The following is an 18,999-nucleotide window of genomic DNA, read 5'->3' on the forward strand; positions in this document are numbered from 1 at the left end:
TATAATTCTCCTTTAAGAAATAAACAAAACGCATCTGAAGTCAACTGACAAATCCATCAGAATCGTACATAGCAAATAATACATTAGTGTAAAGGTGCAGAGTATCTAAAAACATTTCAATATCTCTGATATCATCCCAGTATTAGCTCTGTATCACAACATCATTAGAGAAAATAAATCTTTAACTAGTGAATCACGTAGCAAACTGCAATTCTATTGCTGAATTAAATGTTTAATGTGGCTTAGTAAATTAGGACAATATCCTGTACAATTCAGCAAACAAGACTTTAGAATTAGGCACTAAAAACTTCAAATCTGTACTGCTAAATTAAAAAAATAATCAAGAAATCACAGTTGGGAATTTAGCATCCATTCATGAGCTTTGCTGACTTTCTATTTTTCATTTTTGATTTGGAGGGTGATTTGAAAGGTGAATTGATAAGATCATTTGTAGAAGGAAAAAAATATTTTACATCTTAGTGGGCTCTACATAATACACTTGTTCAATATATTTCTACTTTATCAACTTTTTTTTTTGATTAATCTACTTTAAAAGGGAAAACCTCTCGATATTCTTCAGAAGTATCTTGTTACTTTGAAAAGATGAATGCTTCAGAGAGACTGGCATCAGCAAACAGTAACCATTTTGATTCATTTCAGAAGGATGAAGCTTTCCCTCAGCAACCAAGTCTAAAGGTGTGATGACTCAGGGCTCTTAAGTTCCTGTTTATATCCGGTCCAGATTTGGCATCATTGTAATAAAGACCAACATTCCTGTTCCGTGATTTACCATGTCAGTACGAATGAAACCTAATTTCATTAACTTTAATCAAGTCACTGCAGATTTGATCCAGCATAAGTAGAACAGACTATGATTGAAAGGTTTGGACAGAATTTTTCAGAGAAGCCTGAGGTAATTACTTTCCCTGATCCTGCTGATCCAGCAAATACCAGGAAGATCACTTCTAGACTCATATACGCCCTGTGTAATCCAAATGTGGAAGTAGTGCTGCACACCAGTCCAATTCAAATTGTGTTTTCTTTGTAAAGACTTATACACACAAAACATTTCTATCCTGACAAAAATCTCTCAGGATCTGGTCTTCTGCCAAAACTGAAAATAAACCTTAATACTACAGATTTTTTTGAAGAAGAGTTCATGTGTTTATTTGCTAATGTATTTTGGGAGATGACACAGTAACAGAGGAAGGAATTAAAAGCACCATGGCCTATAACATTTTTAAAGTACCGCTAAGGCCCAAACCACGTAGCAATAAAAAATGTCTGGAAAAGTTCTTGGTCACCAAGTGAATATCAAAAAAGACAAGCAGCAAAATAGAAAGAGAATGGAAAAGAGCCCTTTAAAACTGAAAGTAGAAATGTAGAAAAACTGGGACGAGCAAGTGATCAGAAATTAATACTCTTTCCTTCTGGTATTAATCCACATAAAACAAAGTGCTATAAACTTCAGTATAGACAAACTGAGTATTTTGTGAATATTCTACTATAACAAACATAGCTCTGATCCTTGGCTTCATGTATATATTTATTTTCTTCCATAAAACAGCTTGTTATGGAGAGAAGGAAAATATATTTACCACTAATTTCTGAGCTCCTCTCACTGAATATCTCAGATAAATATGAAGCACATGTGAGTCCGTAGAATTTGCTGGTAGAAAAAGTGGCCACTTTGTCAAGTTGGACTCGAGTGTCTGAGACATGTCAGCCTCATGTGATGATTCAGGGAGCAATGGAAACGGTGCCAAAGAATGCAGGACCACTTTGAACATCCTGAACATTAAAAGCTGATTACGGGATTTGTATGGATGTTTATTGGCAGATACTTTCCACCCTCTCAATAATAAATCCAAGCAGTTTCTGTTTACTATTGAGATATGTCTCTCCGTGTGACAAATTATTCTAGACAGTTTATATTGCACAATAAGGCAATATGAATTCCCTTATGGTTAAAAAGGGCACCCTTCTGTCTAAATTTGAAAAATGCATTCAAATAAACTATAAGCCAATGTTTTCCAGATGCCAGAATATTGTCACATAATTCTTTCTGTAAGCAGAACAGCAAAACAGAGCCAAAACATCCATCCTTCTGTTCTAAAGTTCCACAGGGAAAAGAAATATGTGCGTCAAAATTCGAAGCCAAAAAGTAGCTCTACAGCTACTTGAATAATAAATGTGCCTCAGAATTTCAGTTTCTAAAATGGTAATGCTAACTATTCAGACTTTTAATTAGAAAATTGGTGGGTTTTTTCAAGATAATATTATACCCTGAAATATTATATATCAAAAAAATGTAAACTGGATTTTTAAAGTCATTCTTCCAGGACCTATCAATTACTTGCATTCATTGCCATCAACTTTAAACAATTATATTAATTGCCATTTGTTTCTATACAAGGATATATCTACCCTGTATATCCTTTAGCTATTAACTATATTAATAGACGATCTAAGTGATAGAACATTACCACTTTAGACCAGTTGGGTATACAAATGTATCACCATCCTCCTCCATGGTGGCACTGCAATTATTAAATACTGGATACTTTAGGGTTTCTGCTACTGGTATTTATTTTACTTATGTCCTTATTTCAGACATATGGAGACCTTTTTTAATGGCAAAATACACTAGGGCTTAAACTGGTGACAGGCAGGGTTTGAAGTAAAATAGATCATTTAAATCCACTGATGAGAAGCTGGCCTCTTTCAAAAGTATGTATAAATCACGGAACTACCTTGCAAATATTAACATTGAATTCACTAAGAGAAAAAGCTGTATATACTGCACTGTTTCAATCTACTTTAAACACAGAATATGAAAACATTATAATGAACACACTTCAAATTTTCTCACAGGTGTTGAGATGGATGCGATCTTCAGTTTGTTGAACAAAGGTGGTAATGAAGTGATACTTGCTGTATGATTCATCCTGGTCATGGTGCAAATATAATTTTTCATGAATAAACTACAGAGAAGTAGATACAGATCGTACAGGATGGTAACTTCCATTGGAAAACTGGGTTCACTGCTCCTACAGGTGTGCCTTTTCCCAGACCTCATTTGGGAGCTCAGTTTTTTCCACTCAGTTATTTGTATCTGAAACAGTCTAATATTTCTCAGGGGGTGGCTTGTAGTGATGTGCATGATGTTGCTTCAGATGAGGTCCTAAACAAAAAGAACAGGAAAACATGAACATATCAAACCCTGCATATGCAATGTCAACATTTATCCATACTTAAAAGGCTTTGTGAGACCTTCAGTTTGCAGTCCTTCAGCTTGCAAGTGAAACACCTGTGCTGACAACTGTGTGCATGTTCAGTCCAGAGAACTATAGTGGGGATGTGAAAGCACAAGGAAGATCCAAGCAGACGAGTCTTGAACTAATTAATTACATTTTTTACTTGGCTTCTCAACACCGAGCTGCACTTTTCAGAAACATATGAAGTGCTGGAAATGGCCATTAAGAGATTTGCACTTCTTTAGAAATATGATCAGGCTCTAGCCATGCTGGACTGAAACAACCGAGAAAAATCAAATCTTGAAAGCTACGGAATGCCAGGCCTAGGTAGCACCTGGAGGACAGACCAACTGTGAATCCCAAGTGCTATAGGCATAAGCTAAGGGTGAGCTCTGACCTCCAAGGGCGTGTGCATTTATCAGACCAAAAACAGCCCAGGCCTGCCCGGCACTTTTGGTGACTCCAGACAACCCTGAGCTGATCACATACCCCCATGGACCCAACGACCCATTCAAATGTCTGCCCTGTGATTCTGTGAAAGAGATGTGGTTGAATGAATGGCAAATGTCAGACCACAGAAACTGAGTGACAGCAAGACTGCTTTTTCTTCCATCATTGCTGATGGATAGTTGTGGGGGAAAAAAAGCCAGTATTTTCCTGACATCTTAAGTTTATGGAATGCTACTGGAATCAATAAAGACTCTACGGCTTGAAAAAACTGTTTACATGTGGAGGATTGAAGTTTTTGCAACACGTCACCACATGTCAGAACAGTGTAGTACTTACTGTGGGGTGAAAACGGCGGAAGGTCTGGTGTTCGGAACGATTTAATTGTAGCTGGACCTTCCCCACCAGTCGTCAGCACTTGAACTTCCAAGCGGTACAGCATCGAGGGCCTCAGATTGGGCACAGTGAGTACATAATGATCCTAAAAGTAAATAAATCGCTTTAACTCTCAGAGTATCTAAAAATAAAACATGGTTGCTCTAGATGCACACATCAGTGGTTTAAAGAGGTTCTATCACTCTCAGAACTCACAAATCACTTTCTCAGAATTCCATTGAAAGGATTTAATGTATGCGTCACTTTGTTGAGAGGGTTTGTTTTCAATTTTTTGCTTGCCATTCCCTTTGAACAGACTTTTTCACCATAATATTACAGTCTCATGCCTAGAAGGTCCAAATTGTTCCAATGACTGTTGCAGAAAGTGGACGGTGTGCTCATTACTAAAAGATGAGTAAGAATGCAGCTTCTCAGCATTCTTTGTAACAAACATGTTCATTAGATAAACTTGGTTTTATTTTGGATCTGCATGTGAATTCTACTAATTGGTAATTTAATTAGTGGCTGGCCTGGAGCCCCCTCTGTGGCTAGTAAAAAAAAATAAGGGTGATCACACTGATTTCAGATTTGTCCCAATTGCACCATAAGACTTTGTCTTTTTAAGGCCATTTTTGGCATGATGGACTCACTTTTCACTACTCCATACCTTTCATGGTCACTTAGTCCTGTGCAAAATAATTTCAGAGTAATTTCATAGAACGTCCCAGATGGCTAAAGACTGGCAGGTATTAAAGAATCAGAAGTTATTCATCTAAATCAAAATCTAAATTATAAATCAAAACATCACCTGTTACAAATCACTCATCTTATTCCAAGCTGAAAAGGCCCAGTCCCACGTAGGGGACAGTTGGAGCAGTGACGCCAGACAGTGTGGGCACAGTGTGCTCCTGTGACCTGCCAGGCTGGTCTGTCCAGGAATTTGCAGGACAAGTTATTCTGGTTGGCACTGTACCTGCACCATGCAGGGAAACCAAAGTGAGCCGTGGGAATATCTGATAATACGCTGTTACTGCCAGAGCAGAAAGTAAAGGGGAAAGGACAGAGAGAAAAAGTGGAGGGGAAACATATAATTTTACTGGTGAATTAGCATGGATTCTGAGAGGGGGCTGCCCTTAAGAGACCTTGCTGAAGCTGTTCCACCTCGTATAAATACTGAACGGGTAAGGAAAAGAGAGAAGAGTGCATACATTGCACTCATACACTCACTCTGCTCATTCAGGTGCTCCTCCAGCAGTCAGGGTCTGAGCATTTCAGCTCTGGTTGTGTAAATGCTACATTTTTAGTCAGAATGAATGACCCTCGCCATAAAATACCCTACATTTTGGTGCTTCCCGAGAGGTAGAAAATACAGTTTCAATTTAAAACAAAGTTTTCTGCAAATTAACTGTGTGCCATAATAGACAGATAGATATAGTGATAGACAATGAAAGGAATCTTCAGGCTTTGCAGTAGTGAAACTAGAGGAACACAAAAAACCCCCACTAAAGTCCAACACAATGAAAAGGAATGTTTTAAATAAAACTTCATATATATTTTGTATTTAACTGAACCAAAAGCCTACAAAAAGGAATAGGAATTCTAAATAAAACATACACCTGCTCCTAAAAAACAAAGATGAAAACCAAAGTGAAAATCAACATCTCATGGTCTGTTTACTCTGGCAGAGCTGGCAGTAGAACTTGAATGAAGGTCTCTTCACCTGCCTCTGCCAGAGAAGGGGCTGAAATAGCAAAGGCCATCTTAAAGAAAATAGAGGGAAGAATTAAAATTGTTAATGCTCCCACTGTCAAAAAACAGTGAAATCTAGTTGTCCTAAAATTATGTGTCCATCAGATAATGGTGCATATTGGCAGAGGGGGAAGTGGTTTTTATTTTTCTTAGAGTAATGAGTGACTCAAAGGAAGAGAAAATTCTCTTAAATTCATCAACAGGGACACCAAATATTTAGTAAATTAGTAAAACTACAGTACTGGCCAAGTTGAACAGCTTGATCATGAAAAGAAAATAAAAACCATCTATTGCTACACAGATGATCTCTTCCTCCTTTCAGGCACTTGTCAGACGACAATTGCCAATTTGAAAATAGTGCACACCAAAATGTTTGACTTGTCACCAAGAAGACTAGCTGTACTTTGTATCTCCACCAAGGAGGAAAAATTAAGCACTTTCTGCTCCAACGTGCTTGTAGAGCCAGAGTGTTTGATATCTGCATCACCAGTGAACACTGAAAATGAGCCACATGCACACACACACACTTATGAAGCCGCTTGCAAAAGGTAACAAACAACTTACTGCTGGCAGTATCTGCGACTGCGAAATGATGCTGTTGGGTAAACTGTTTTGCCGGCTTTCTGTGGTCACTTCTGCCCAAGTGACTTGAAACCCTGTCATGGGCTGGTGAAGGTCTGCCTTAGATATCTTCCAGGAAAAATGACCAGTGATGTTACCTTCCTGAACAATGAAAGACGCAGATAGATTCTCGGGTTTGGCCAACACTTTGGGTAGAAGTGGCACTAAAAATTTGAAAAGCAAAAAAGACAAGCTAAACTTTGAGAGGTAATCTTCAATAACATTCATTGAATTTCAAAAATCAAGGTCAGCCAGAGATCTTTTTGGAATTTCTGATCCTGATATTATCCGGTCAGCTTTCTGGGATCACATTTTCAGTGTTAACCAAAGCCTATCTTTGATAAATTCCACTGGTATTTTGGGCCAAATTCAAACTTCATATCCAATGCTAACAGCTGCAGGTACAGAAAGGAAAGCCTATGGCATGTAAAGATCTAAGTGCCTGATTCACAGGCAGCCATCTCCCTGCTCTTCATACTTCAGAATATCTGAGCTCCAACTGAGTTTTGGGAGCACAGGAAAACCCATAGGATAGCACGGAATTCCATAATTCATGCTAAAGTAAAATTCATGCTCTAAACCTGTAGCACAAGTTAATAGCAGCACTCTGACTATGGGAAAGATATACCTGAGTCATAGTTGCCCAGGAAGGTTGTAAGGCTGGAAACTGTCAGGAGGGGTGGTAAGGAAATGGCAGTGGTGGCCAACAGGACTCTGAGTGACTCATGGAGCATGGGGGAACCCTTGGGAACAGTAGGGACTCAAAGTAAGCAGGCAGTCCTCTAACCAAAGAGAAGGGTATCCAGTCTTGGCGGTGCATAGCCATGGCTGACCTGACCTAGGGATAGCTGAACTCAGAACTCCTCTCCAATCAATATCTCCATAATTCTGCCATTTCCATAACCCTCTAGCTATACATTGTGACAATCATGTAAAAGGATTTGTTATTTGAGAGTAGAATTAACCTAATAAAAAAAACCAAACTGAAAAGGCATCTTGTATCAGCACCAAAATATTGAAAAGATAGGTCATGCCAGCACAATTATGTTTACAGTTATCATCCGTCATTATAATACACATAGCTGGGAAATTGTTCTTTCTTACAAAAACAAAAACTGTGTTATAACAAATGTCATTAAATATTTATTAAAAAATCCAATAAAACTATACTAAATTGATGAAATAGTAATATACCAGTCCAAATTGATACTGCGCTGTATTTCAGTTGATTTTTCACATAAGCATTGGTTATATTTCTATTTGTTCTGAATCTTTCATTTCCTGTTTTAGAATTGCTTTTAAAGACTCTCTTTTGGTGATTAGAAATGCATTTGGAACTATTTGACTAGTTCTCCAGATAATGCCTTACCTCCTTCAGCAGGACAATTAATGTGCTTGTGCTTTTTTTCTTTAAATGCAGAGCAAGGTGGGGTAACAAAGGAAGTGCTCTCAGCCTTAAAACGCCCTTTAGATTTTGCAGGCAGAACAGTTACTTTGTATTTGCATGAAAATGACAGGTCCTTCAGAATAATGTAGTTTTCCTACAATAAGACAAACAAAAAGATCACAGGCTGGAAATAGAGCTCTAGGGGAAAAAAAAAAAAAAAGAAAAGAAAAAGACGAAACTGGGGAATAAGACTGGCACAAGATGAAAAGTTCTCTCCAAAAAAATATTTTCCCGGTATGTTTAACACACGCCAACATGGTTTTTACTTAGAGAAGAAAGCAAACATTGCAAATGTTATGATTATTTTCAATAGTAAAGTATATTAGCATGGTATTTGAATATGTCCTTCAATTCTACACAGTTCCTTCACCATGCTGCATCAAAGCAACTGCATTCTAATATTTAGAACAATCTCTCTGAGTGATGGCAGTGGGGGTAGAAATGTGAGATATAAATGTTAATTGAATTAAATAAATCTAAGTTAAGCTGCTGTAAATGACAGGCTTCATCTATGTTTAACTTTTTAAAAGCACATTCAAAGTTCAGCATGGCATTATGGATGCATTTTTTTCCACTTCAGTACTTTAACTACTTCTATATTCTTATCAGGAAGAAAAGCTCCACAGCTTAATTACAAACCACAAGTCTCTGTTTAAGGACAATGAGTGGAAAAGAAAACTTTACACAAAGTGTAAGTGTCCTGACAAATTCTTACTGTTGTTTGAAGTACTTTTGAAAATCAGTTTGAAAGCTCTACCACAGATCATATATAGAGAAAAAAATGCTGGTTTGGTTGTTTTTTTTCCTGGGAAAATGTCCAATAATACCTTACTGGCTAAGGTCAAACTTCAACTACCTTTTAAGTCTTTAATTCCCTTCAGAATGACTAATTTTCTGTGCTCTTCTGCATAACTCCCTCTTTTTTCTAATTGCAAACTGGATTTGCATCTAACCTTCACCTGGAAGGTCATTTTTGATGGGACATACAGACTGGGCTGAGAATGGACTTGACTCCCTGTCTTCCTCCTGCTGGGAGAGTGCTCCAACAGGCTTCACATCTCCTAAAAATTGTGACAGGGCTATTTTTATTTATTGTGGCAGGGCCTAAATGCTCAACACTGAAAGCTTAAGGGCTTTACCCTCCTTGACCTATACATACCCAGTACTAAACCTTTTGTAGTATCCACCCTCTTCTGTTTGCTTTTAATTATTTTCTTCCTCAAAAGAAACACAGTTTCCCAAAGTTGTTTGGATGAATTACCATAAAATGATTAAAGAAAATAAATTACTTAATCCCACAATGCATTTGGACAGATGTATGAACAGTCTTTCCTGACCTCTAGTGGAAATAAACTTCTTAAATGTTAACTCTTATCTCCAATGTGCATATCTTGAAATACTAGGAATGAACATCATAACATTACATCACAATCATTTTTAAATTCACCTCTAATATCTGCTATGCTGACTCCAACAAAGCATTAAGTATTATGAGCTAACAGCACCCCGTGTGAGAAATTATGTCTTTTGATTTACTCTACTTTTACATGTCATTAACCCCCCATAACTGGCATGGTAGTATAGATCGGGGTAAGAAGGAAAGGTGAATTGTGATTTTGTCCATTCTCCATAACCCACAAAATCAATTGTGATGCACCAATACATTACTATATTGTTCAAATAATGTGTTACAGAAATACATAACACTAGATTGCCAACAAATTGAGAACGAATAACTGCCATGCAATATATATATTTGGGCTGACATGAACTTACATGGAGCTTTTCTTCTTATCTGATATCTGCCTGATTTCCAGATTTAATGTCAAATATTTTTCACCTACAGTCCTTTTTTTCATATATCTATTATTCACCCGAGGGTTGTGAAACTCACCTGCATGTCTAGAAGAAAACCTGGTTTATCTATTACTATTATTACTGTTCAGTATTTGCACTGTGCTAGAGTCCTACATGACTAATTTCAGATAAAGCTCCATGTTTATATGCTGTAGAAATGCGTAAGTACTTAGTTAAGAAGTTTGCCAGGTCTCATTTTCTGAATAATAACAACAACAACAACGAAATTTTAGCCTTGTGTGAATTTAAAAAAACAGACAACCCAAAACAGTCTAAATGCAAAATTTTTATCTTTTGGCAAAGAGGAACATAAAAAAGAAAGATCCTTACTTATCTGTGAAAAAAGGTATTAAGCATATTATGTTATGATACAGAACCATCCTTTCTCATGCTGCTTAGAAGCTGTTCAGAATCAAGCAGAAGGCTGAATGGAGACTTACATAAGTCAGCTCTGTTACTTTCCTAAGTCCTTTGGTGTCATTGTGTGCACAGGACTCCAGTAACCAGTGGACTTGGAATTGATTCATGCTGATATCTAAAAAGAGAGGAAAAGACATATAAGTGTGCTTTCACCATTGCAACTTTTCTGGCTTCCCTGCATGAAAATAGGAGTTGTAAGTATGGTGTGTTCTCACCTGTACCTAAGAAACCTTTAATGGAGAAAATATTATACACCAAAGTAATTTAAACCTTGTATCAGCTAATGGAAATAAATTTAAAAACAGTGGAATGGCATTTTCAGATATGTTAGCATATACTGCTTACATTTTCTTTAAAAATCAAGAATTCAAACTGAGCATTAAAAAAATAACCTCAATGCTACTACTTCTAATCATCCCGCAAATAATGGGAATGACTTTGTGACAACTGCCTGACTTTATACTGTTAGAGCATTGCGATACTGCTGCCTGGCACTGCTTGAGAAATCTGTGCCTGAAGATATGCAAAAATGCCTGTAAATCCCTGAGTTCTCACCTTTCAGAATTCACCATAAAACCTGCTCAGTATCTGTCCAAATAAAATTCTAGTCTTGACTCTTAAGAGTAATACTGAAGGCTTGAGTTTACTCCCATTTAAATCAATGCCAAAACTTGCTGTAGTATCAATAGGTTAAGCTTTCAACTTATTTCCAGCTCTTCTAGCTGGAATTCAAGCCTAATAATGCTTTAATAAGGAAGCAAAACAAAGTGCAATAAAGAATTTAACAAAAGAAGAAAAACTCATTAGGTAGCACAAATAGTTTCTGACATTTTTCTCGATTTCATTCTCTATCTTTATACAGGGGATGCAAAATTATGTCTGTTACTATTAATTAGCTTGGTATGACACAGCTACTAATGCCAAGTGCCTGATTGTGGGTTTCAGGAGGGAAAACAAATATATTTGATGCCTTAAGGGCTGATCTGGCATTAGACTGCTATGAGCAATTTGGATGCAGAAGGGAAGGATTGTAAACTACAGAGAAAATAACTAGTGTATGAAACTAGCTGAAATGGCTCATTGAAACAGATTTTTGCAGTAGCTGTCTTCATAACAACAGGTATGCTAATTATTTGTGTGATTTCTTTAGAAACAATATGTCTTTCAAAAAGAAATCTATAAAGTCTATAAATAAAAAAAATGTCCTGCTTTGTGATTGTTCCCTTCCACTGAAAATAAATAAAGAAATGGATGTGCTTTTCTTGTATCTTCATTGCATGGCTTTCCCATTTAATGTGCCTACTGGATGGAGACACAAACTCACAGTGCATTTGCACGTTAGTTTCATCAGATTTTATCTCTTCCAGTTCACTCAACTCTTACCTATCACCCTCTAGATGATCCTTAAGGTCCCTTCTGACCTAAACCATTCTATGGTTCTGTGGTTATTTTAAATTACCTGCATGGGTGGGCTGCTCTTTGCAAAGCTACAGAATGGCTATTTTCATTTGTAACAATGGTCATTTGCAATCAATAAATAAATCACTCTCTTTTTGGTAGAGATTTATCCAAGCCTTGTAATTATCCATCCATCAAGAACAGGATAAAACACATATCTGAGGTAGGTTACTGAATATCACTACGTGGGTAACTGCAGAAAGAAAAATCCCAAGCATCAAGACAACAGCTCAGCATTCAGATACTTTGCTGTAGAAATCTACTAGGCCTCTGTTCTGAAATGTAATTCAAGACAGAATCATGGCCCATCCAACCTGGCCTTGAACACTGCCAGGGATAGGAAAAATATTTGTTATTTCCAGCTACTGGTACAGTAGAATTCTGTTGATTATGTGGCAGGTCCAATTCTATTCATTACGTGACCTTCTGCTCGTAAGTGGTTCTTTCTTCCTTTCTACTTTTCCTTTTCTGCATTAGCAAATCCTTAGTAGCTCATTTGTAAACAGCTGTGGTTTCTGACAAATTCTCTATTTGAGACAGAAAATCAGAAATATGTATAAAAAATCTTATCAACTGTAATTTTTATAATTTGTACTGTAAATGCAGAATGAAGGTTTTCCAAAAAAAATTCAGACTTTTATTTGAACAAATGAATAGTGTTCACATCCGGTATTCTGATAACAACCTATACTGGAAATAGAGGACTTTTTTTTCTTTTGAGTGAGTAGGCAATTAAAAGTTACCTGAAAAAGATTTTTGCATATATATATACAAGTATATCAGCTGATATAAGCTGGAAGGCATCATGGCAGCTGGAGCTGATGCTTAACTGGTGCTAAGTTTATCCAAAACATTTCATTAGAACAGGGCTTTATGACTTCCTTGAAATTTTACTTTCAAGACTAAGACTTCTTTGATTCTCACCTCCATCTTCAAAATTTCTGTTATCTAAAAAAACTAAAAATACACAGGAAGCCTGAAAAACTGAAAATGTATGTGCACGCATGTAGTATGCATATTAAATGACAAGACTGTTTTAGAAATTAATATTTTTAAAAGCAAAAGGAGACAAAATGTATGGAAGTATCTAAAAGACCACAACAAGAGAATTTTAAAAAATTATAAAAATATGCAACTGTTTTATAAAGGTGCTCATAAAGCTCACAGCTCTCAGTTTTACTTTTATGAAACACTATATAGCTGATTTTTTATTTACAACACACAGCAAAGGAAAGCTTCTCCCAGCCTTCCTTTCAGCAACTACTATAATTTTACTTAGAATTTTGGTTTTAGCTGTCCATTACAAACTCAGTGATAGCTACTGGAAAAGCCATTCAAGCTGCAGCCTAGATGAATGCTAGCCACTGCCACCAAATAAAGTCCAGCTAAAATTAATACATTGAGCCAATAGGCACATCTTTTTTGAAAAGTCATTTGAGTAGTTAATATTAACAGAATATTCATTACCTAATGGGACTGATTTTGGACAGTTTTATGAGAAAGCTCTGCTATCCCTTCTAGAATAGGTACATAACACTGACAAGAAACTGCCAGACTCCCTCAGTCTGCTTCCCTGATCTTCCAGATGTCACAGTATAAGGCCTTTTTGTATATAATCAATTTCCTTTTTAATAGTTTGGAGTTTTCTTGATTCTGTACTTCCAATTAGCAGTCTTTATAAAGCTTGGTAACTTAATTTTTCTCATGGTTAGAAAGTCTATCATTTGACATTAAAAAAGTGATGCTTGCACAAACAACAAGCATTCCTATTTTCCAGAACTCAAAATATTTGTATAAAAACACTGACCTTGAAGTACATAGTAAGTACTAGCACTCATCTGAGTAGCTCTGAGCTTGCGAAATTAGTCAACAGTCTTACTTAAGTAAGAACAGCAGACAGCTTATTCAAATAGTTACTTTTATTTTAAAAGTATTCTTAAAAGTGGGGGGAAAAAAAAAGGCAATCCAGGACAATTACTTTGAAAATCTCTTAATGATAATGACATGGAAATGATCTCCAGCTGCCCAAGCAGAAGATTTTTAGATCTATAGGACAGTTGCACATAGCTAGTTGTTTCAAATAAACAAATAGTTGTTGCTAATTCCTTTGATTATGATTTTTAAAGTAAATTTTCTGAAGTATAAAATGAGTTCCTAGGCTTAAGAAAAAACAACAGTATGAGGCTAACTTTGTTGGACAGAAATCTTAAACCCTAATTAGAAATGTATGGATCAGAGGATGTTCTAATGCATGGTTGTTTGTTTTTTTTTTTAATTTGCCCAAAACTGCCTTTATTTTCACATGAGTATCTCCACAAAGCTCTCTATCAATTGTGTTTAGAAAGACATTCTTAACTAAATTTTCTGTTTCCTCCCCCTCCATAATTTAAACTCTTTAGTTCCATTTTAATAAAAATAAAACAATATATTTAAGATTTTTCTGGGTGGAAAAGATGCATTTATTTTGTAGCTTCAAGCTGTAAAAATAGCTCAAAACTCTATCAATGCCAATGCCTAATACATCTGTTCGCCACTTGGAAAAGTTCAGGTTATTATGCACAATTTAAGCATCTTAAATTGATAAGTACCAAGTACTGGAACAAAGCCTAAGCCATGGCTGCATGATGGTTTCTAGGAATACCCTTGGCCTACATTCTACACTTGTTAAATTTTATCATCTCCCAAAATTTAAAGCTCTGAGAATCATTCAGAAAAAGAACCCAAAACAATCCCAGGTAACTGTGCAACTTTTCCTAGATGGAATTTCTGGTTTAAATGGTTCTACAGTCTATTGAAAATATACTAAATTTTAAAGGTGATCTCTTTCCCTCATCTTTGCCAACATTTTCCATATTTCTGTTTTGTACATATACATTACTGCCAGCCATATGAATAAATTCTTCTAATGTGGTTTCCTTATTTTTACCATGCTACTGCAAACAGCTACTTTCTCTGCCTCAAATACTTTATTTGCTTTATATTGCAATTACTGTTCCAGGAGGGTGCCAACTTCACAGTCATGAGGAACTGAAGGCTGTTTTGTAGCTAAAAAACTGGCATAGCATGGGCATAACAGCAGTGAAATTTGTTCATGCAGCCCACTACCACTGTCACTCCAGGAGACCAGGTAAACAGATTTAAGAGGTATTTATTTCTTCGTATTCCTGTGATCCACAGCAAGAAGATTGCAGCAGATTGTTTTGAGAACTGCTGCTGTTTTGCTGGAAGTCGTTAGGTAAAGCACTTCATGGCTCCTTACCTCTGTTCCACCCCTGTATGTTGTAAAAGTATTTCAGCTCTTGTAAATTATTCTGATATGTGTCTCTACCATTTGGTACAAAAATGCCAATTAATACCAGCCGTGACAGCACCATTATGGAGGCAACCAAATTACAAAAACTTATAAGAAAGGAAAATCAAATAGGATTTGCTGAAAAACAAGAATTTCACAGCAGACATGTTCAACAACAGCACCTCAAATTAAGGTGTCATTAACATAAAAATGTCTGGCATCAATAAACACAGCAAAAACAAGTTGATTTCTGCATCATGATGGGATTTAAAGTAATTAATATGCAGTGTTCGATAGATTTTCCAATTAGAGTAAATATTATAAAATAAGACATACTTAGAGGAAAATCTTTACCTGCCACCTTTAAATAAAGTGTTAACTTATATAAATAAGTAGCAGCAGTGAAATGCATATTTCAGTGAAAAAAAAAGGTGTTCTGTATTTTTTTGTCAAGATACCTCAGCAAACTGACTCCCTCCAAAATATATACATATAATTAATATGCTACTGTATGTCAAAATTACTTGTTTTCAAAGTTTGGAAGATAATTAGCTATATGAAAACCTGCTGTCTTCATTCAAAGCTAACATTCCTTCAAACAGAGTTTCAGACTCCATGAGGAGTCTGAAATATCTGTGAAACTCTTCAGCAAGGAAATTTTTGAAACAACTTGTTCTCTGTGCAGCTAAACCTTTAGTTTCATTATATTTTGTTAGATCTGATATTTCATACAGCAAACCACAATGATTTTTTTCTGACTGACCATATGTTTTTTGTTTTGCTTCTCATGGTGGGGAGGGGGATTGATCTTACAAGCTTCTGAGCACTCTGGCCCTGATTCAGCAAAGCACTTAGGCATATGAACAGTCATGTTCACTTCAATAGTTAAGGGTAGCTAATGGATCAGGCCAGAAATTTTAGAATCCAAAAAGATCAAGACATAAATGACCATACTAACTATAGTTAAAGGATGATCTTGAACATGTCTTTGATTGTCTCAGACTAATAGGAAGAAGGAAATATAGCAAAATTAAGTAATTTCCTTTCTGGATCATGTGTCTTGCAGCATTACTGCTCTAAAAATAGATTACAGCAAGGGAAAAGATTTTGTATTTAATATCACAACAGAGGGCATAATCTGCTCAGGACACAAAATACATGTCTCAGTATCTACAAGCTTGATTAACTGTTTCTACTGTAAAGTTTTTGTATGATTTTGGGGAGCTGTGTATAAATCCTGTGTAAAATAGCAGACAATCCAGGAAAAAATATTTATCTCATTGTATTGAATGGTGAAGCTGTGCTGTGGTGAATGCAAAAGTAGCAAATGGTGAAATTTATGACGCCTTCCATAAAGTAGAACAAACTGTCATCTCCGAAGTGCCCATAGATGTGTAGAAGTCAAAGGCTTTCTAAAGAAATGTTCCTGCTCTTTCTACTCCCAGTATGTAACCCCTGATACACCTTTACAACTGTGGAAGTAATACAACACAGCACTGATTCCAACCCACCACTCTAGCAGAAGAAATACAGCACGACCTGAATGTATTTCCACACCAACAACTTTTAAACAAATAGTTGAGATAGAATGAGATGAAGTGTCCTCTGCTCTCTCAAGATTGTGTTGGACACAATTCTTTTCCATGTCTACAGAGCAATACGCAATAACACGCAATTTTCCATCAACACTTTTTCTGCTAAAACTCAGTTGCTGAAAAATATGAAGAAAAAGATGAAATATGGGCAAAATCCAAGTGAGTAAATAAAGCAGTGTTATTTACTACTAGTTCCTTCCGTTTTGAAGACTTGATCAGCATGAAGCAATCCACATGGTATTTACAGCATGGCTAAAGACCAGTTAGGGAAAGGATACTTCAGTGTATTGCAGAGAAGCAAAATATGATCAGTCAGATATTAATACTAATTTATTTCTTCATATATTGCTTCATGAACATTATATGACATCTGAATCATCAACATCTGCAATCTGAAGCTAATGATAGGACAAGAAATAATAACACAGTAACGAGTGCTATTTTACTCACGATAATTTAGCAGGGGCAAAGTGAGGTAAACATAATTTACCTTCAACTAATGTTAAAATCCTGCATTGATGTGCTAATGGATTGCAAGTCTCTCTATACTCCTCTTTTCCCTGGAAAAACTATTTGTTCTGTCACAGGAATCTTAAAACAATTAAAAGAAAACCTCTCTCTCTCTTTAGCTGCCTATGCACTGATTCATGTGGTGGTATAAAAAAGGGGAAAAAATTCCAAACTTTTGTTTGGTTATGAAATTCATGGTATTCATGACACCCCTGAGAAAAATTTTTAATAATCAGCTATTCAAGCAGTATGATTAAAATAAACACCAAAACCTTCAGCTGACATTTAAACTTCATTCAACAAACACTTCCTAACAAGGCAAACCTTACTGTTTCCTGCTCTTACATGGAATATAGGCAGTTTCAATTAAATCACAAAGATTTTCTTTCTCATAATATGCCATTTAAAACAAACTTTCTTTCTGTAGAACGCATTCTTCATATAATAAGCCTTTCCAAAAATTATATTAACAATTACTGTGTAATTCAAAGACAGGCCTGAGCCACAGTATTTTTGTCCATATCAAGACCTAGGAAGCCCCAAGGTTTGAAGATGTTTATATTGAAGGATTTAAGTCTGGGATCATCTCTAAGCCGGATTACCTCTACCGTTACTCATTTTCCCCTACACAACATCCTATACAAACTGAGTTCAACAGTATCTCATTCTGGTTTTCTATTACAAGGAAATTTGCCTCTTGTAAGCTCCAAGACTCACAATAGCTGCTTGTAGGTTGAATAGAAGCTTCCTACATTACTCCCTCAAAGCCATATTCTCAAAGCTATCTAAGTATTCAAAACCTTAACTGAATGAAAAAGAAAAAAATAAAAATAAAAAAGTTCAACACTCACTATGGTTATAGGTAAACTGTAAATGTCACTAGGTACTCTGTGGGTAACAAATATGGACAATAATTTAGATAAGTGGGTTACACTGAGGGTAAATAATCTTGGAGTCTCTCCCTGTTCCAGAGTCAAGATACAGACCCATCTTATCCCTAACTCCACAGGGGGAAGAGATGCAGAGGTGCACCTGCTACTCCCTCCTCTCTCATACCCCATGCAAAAGCCACACGGGTGGGTTTGTGCACATGTACAGTGATCCATCAAGTTCCAAAACCGGAAATTCCTGATATGCATCATGCCATGCCATGTAATATCAGGATGTTGCTTTGCCTTAACACGCAATTTCTAAATCCACAGTATAAAATTAATGAGTCTACAAGAAAAAAAAGAACAGAGCAAAACCAGGTTAAGCGCCTATAAAATCATGTGCATACAGGCAGGGTGAACAGAGCTTGACTGTCTTCTGTGTCCCCAATGTAAGAATTTGGATTCAAATAAATGTAGAAAAACTGGCTTCAAAACAAATTGAAAAATTAAGTTCTTCATAGAACAAGCACTTAAAACTCTGAAACGCCATAGCCCAGGATGTTTCAAATGCCCAAAAACTTATGTTACCCCGATGGGACACTGGATATTATCATGAAGATTAACACACCAGTGAATAAATAAAATGCAATCACATCAGGTTCAGGAATTTTCATTAAACAGACATTGACTGAAGCCGGGACAATAATCTGCAGAAACTCTTGCCATATTCTTAAGCTCCTTTTGGCCACTGACCAGAACAGAATACCTGTTGGGTAGGATCTTTAAACTAGACTACTATAGATACTTTTCAATTCAGTTTATGGTCATAGGAGCAAAAGGAACCGGTGTTTAAGAACTCATTATTCATCAGATGCATACATGTGACATCTTTAAATTTAGACTACAGTGTCAGATAACCTTTTCTTGGTTTCTTTCCCTCCAACTCTAGCTACTCATTCAAATAGTCCATTTTCCTTCTCTGTAGAGTTTATGTCTGTAGAGTTTATGCAACTGGTTTCATAGTCACCTTATAAACCCAGGCTAATAAAAAAGTACAGCTTAAAAAAAGGTATGTGGAGGAAAACTGACCCACCCAATT

At 36.2% G+C, this 18,999-nt stretch overlaps 1 protein-coding gene across 2 annotated transcripts in view; it reads right to left on the bottom strand.

Annotated features, from left to right (window-relative positions):
* Positions 1–16: 16 nt before the first annotated feature.
* Positions 17–18,999, bottom strand: part of ANOS1 (anosmin 1) — a 133,499-nt gene continuing 114,516 nt past the window's right edge. For both annotated transcript variants that reach the window (XM_027905618.1, XM_027905619.1), the window contains 5 exons: positions 10,194–10,288; positions 7,819–7,990; positions 6,393–6,613; positions 4,044–4,185; positions 17–3,184 (listed from right to left, as the gene is read on the bottom strand). In XM_027905618.1, the coding sequence (XP_027761419.1) occupies positions 3,126–3,184; positions 4,044–4,185; positions 6,393–6,613; positions 7,819–7,990; positions 10,194–10,288 (689 nt within the window). In that variant the 3' untranslated portion in view covers positions 17–3,125. The remainder of the gene's footprint in view (positions 3,185–4,043; positions 4,186–6,392; positions 6,614–7,818; positions 7,991–10,193; positions 10,289–18,999) is intronic.

Source organism: Empidonax traillii, unplaced genomic scaffold (assembly GCF_003031625.1).
Source record: "Empidonax traillii isolate 1590-97213 ecotype Southwest subspecies unplaced genomic scaffold, ASM303162v1 scaffold1180:size316073, whole genome shotgun sequence".
NCBI lineage: Eukaryota > Metazoa > Chordata > Aves > Passeriformes > Tyrannidae > Empidonax > Empidonax traillii.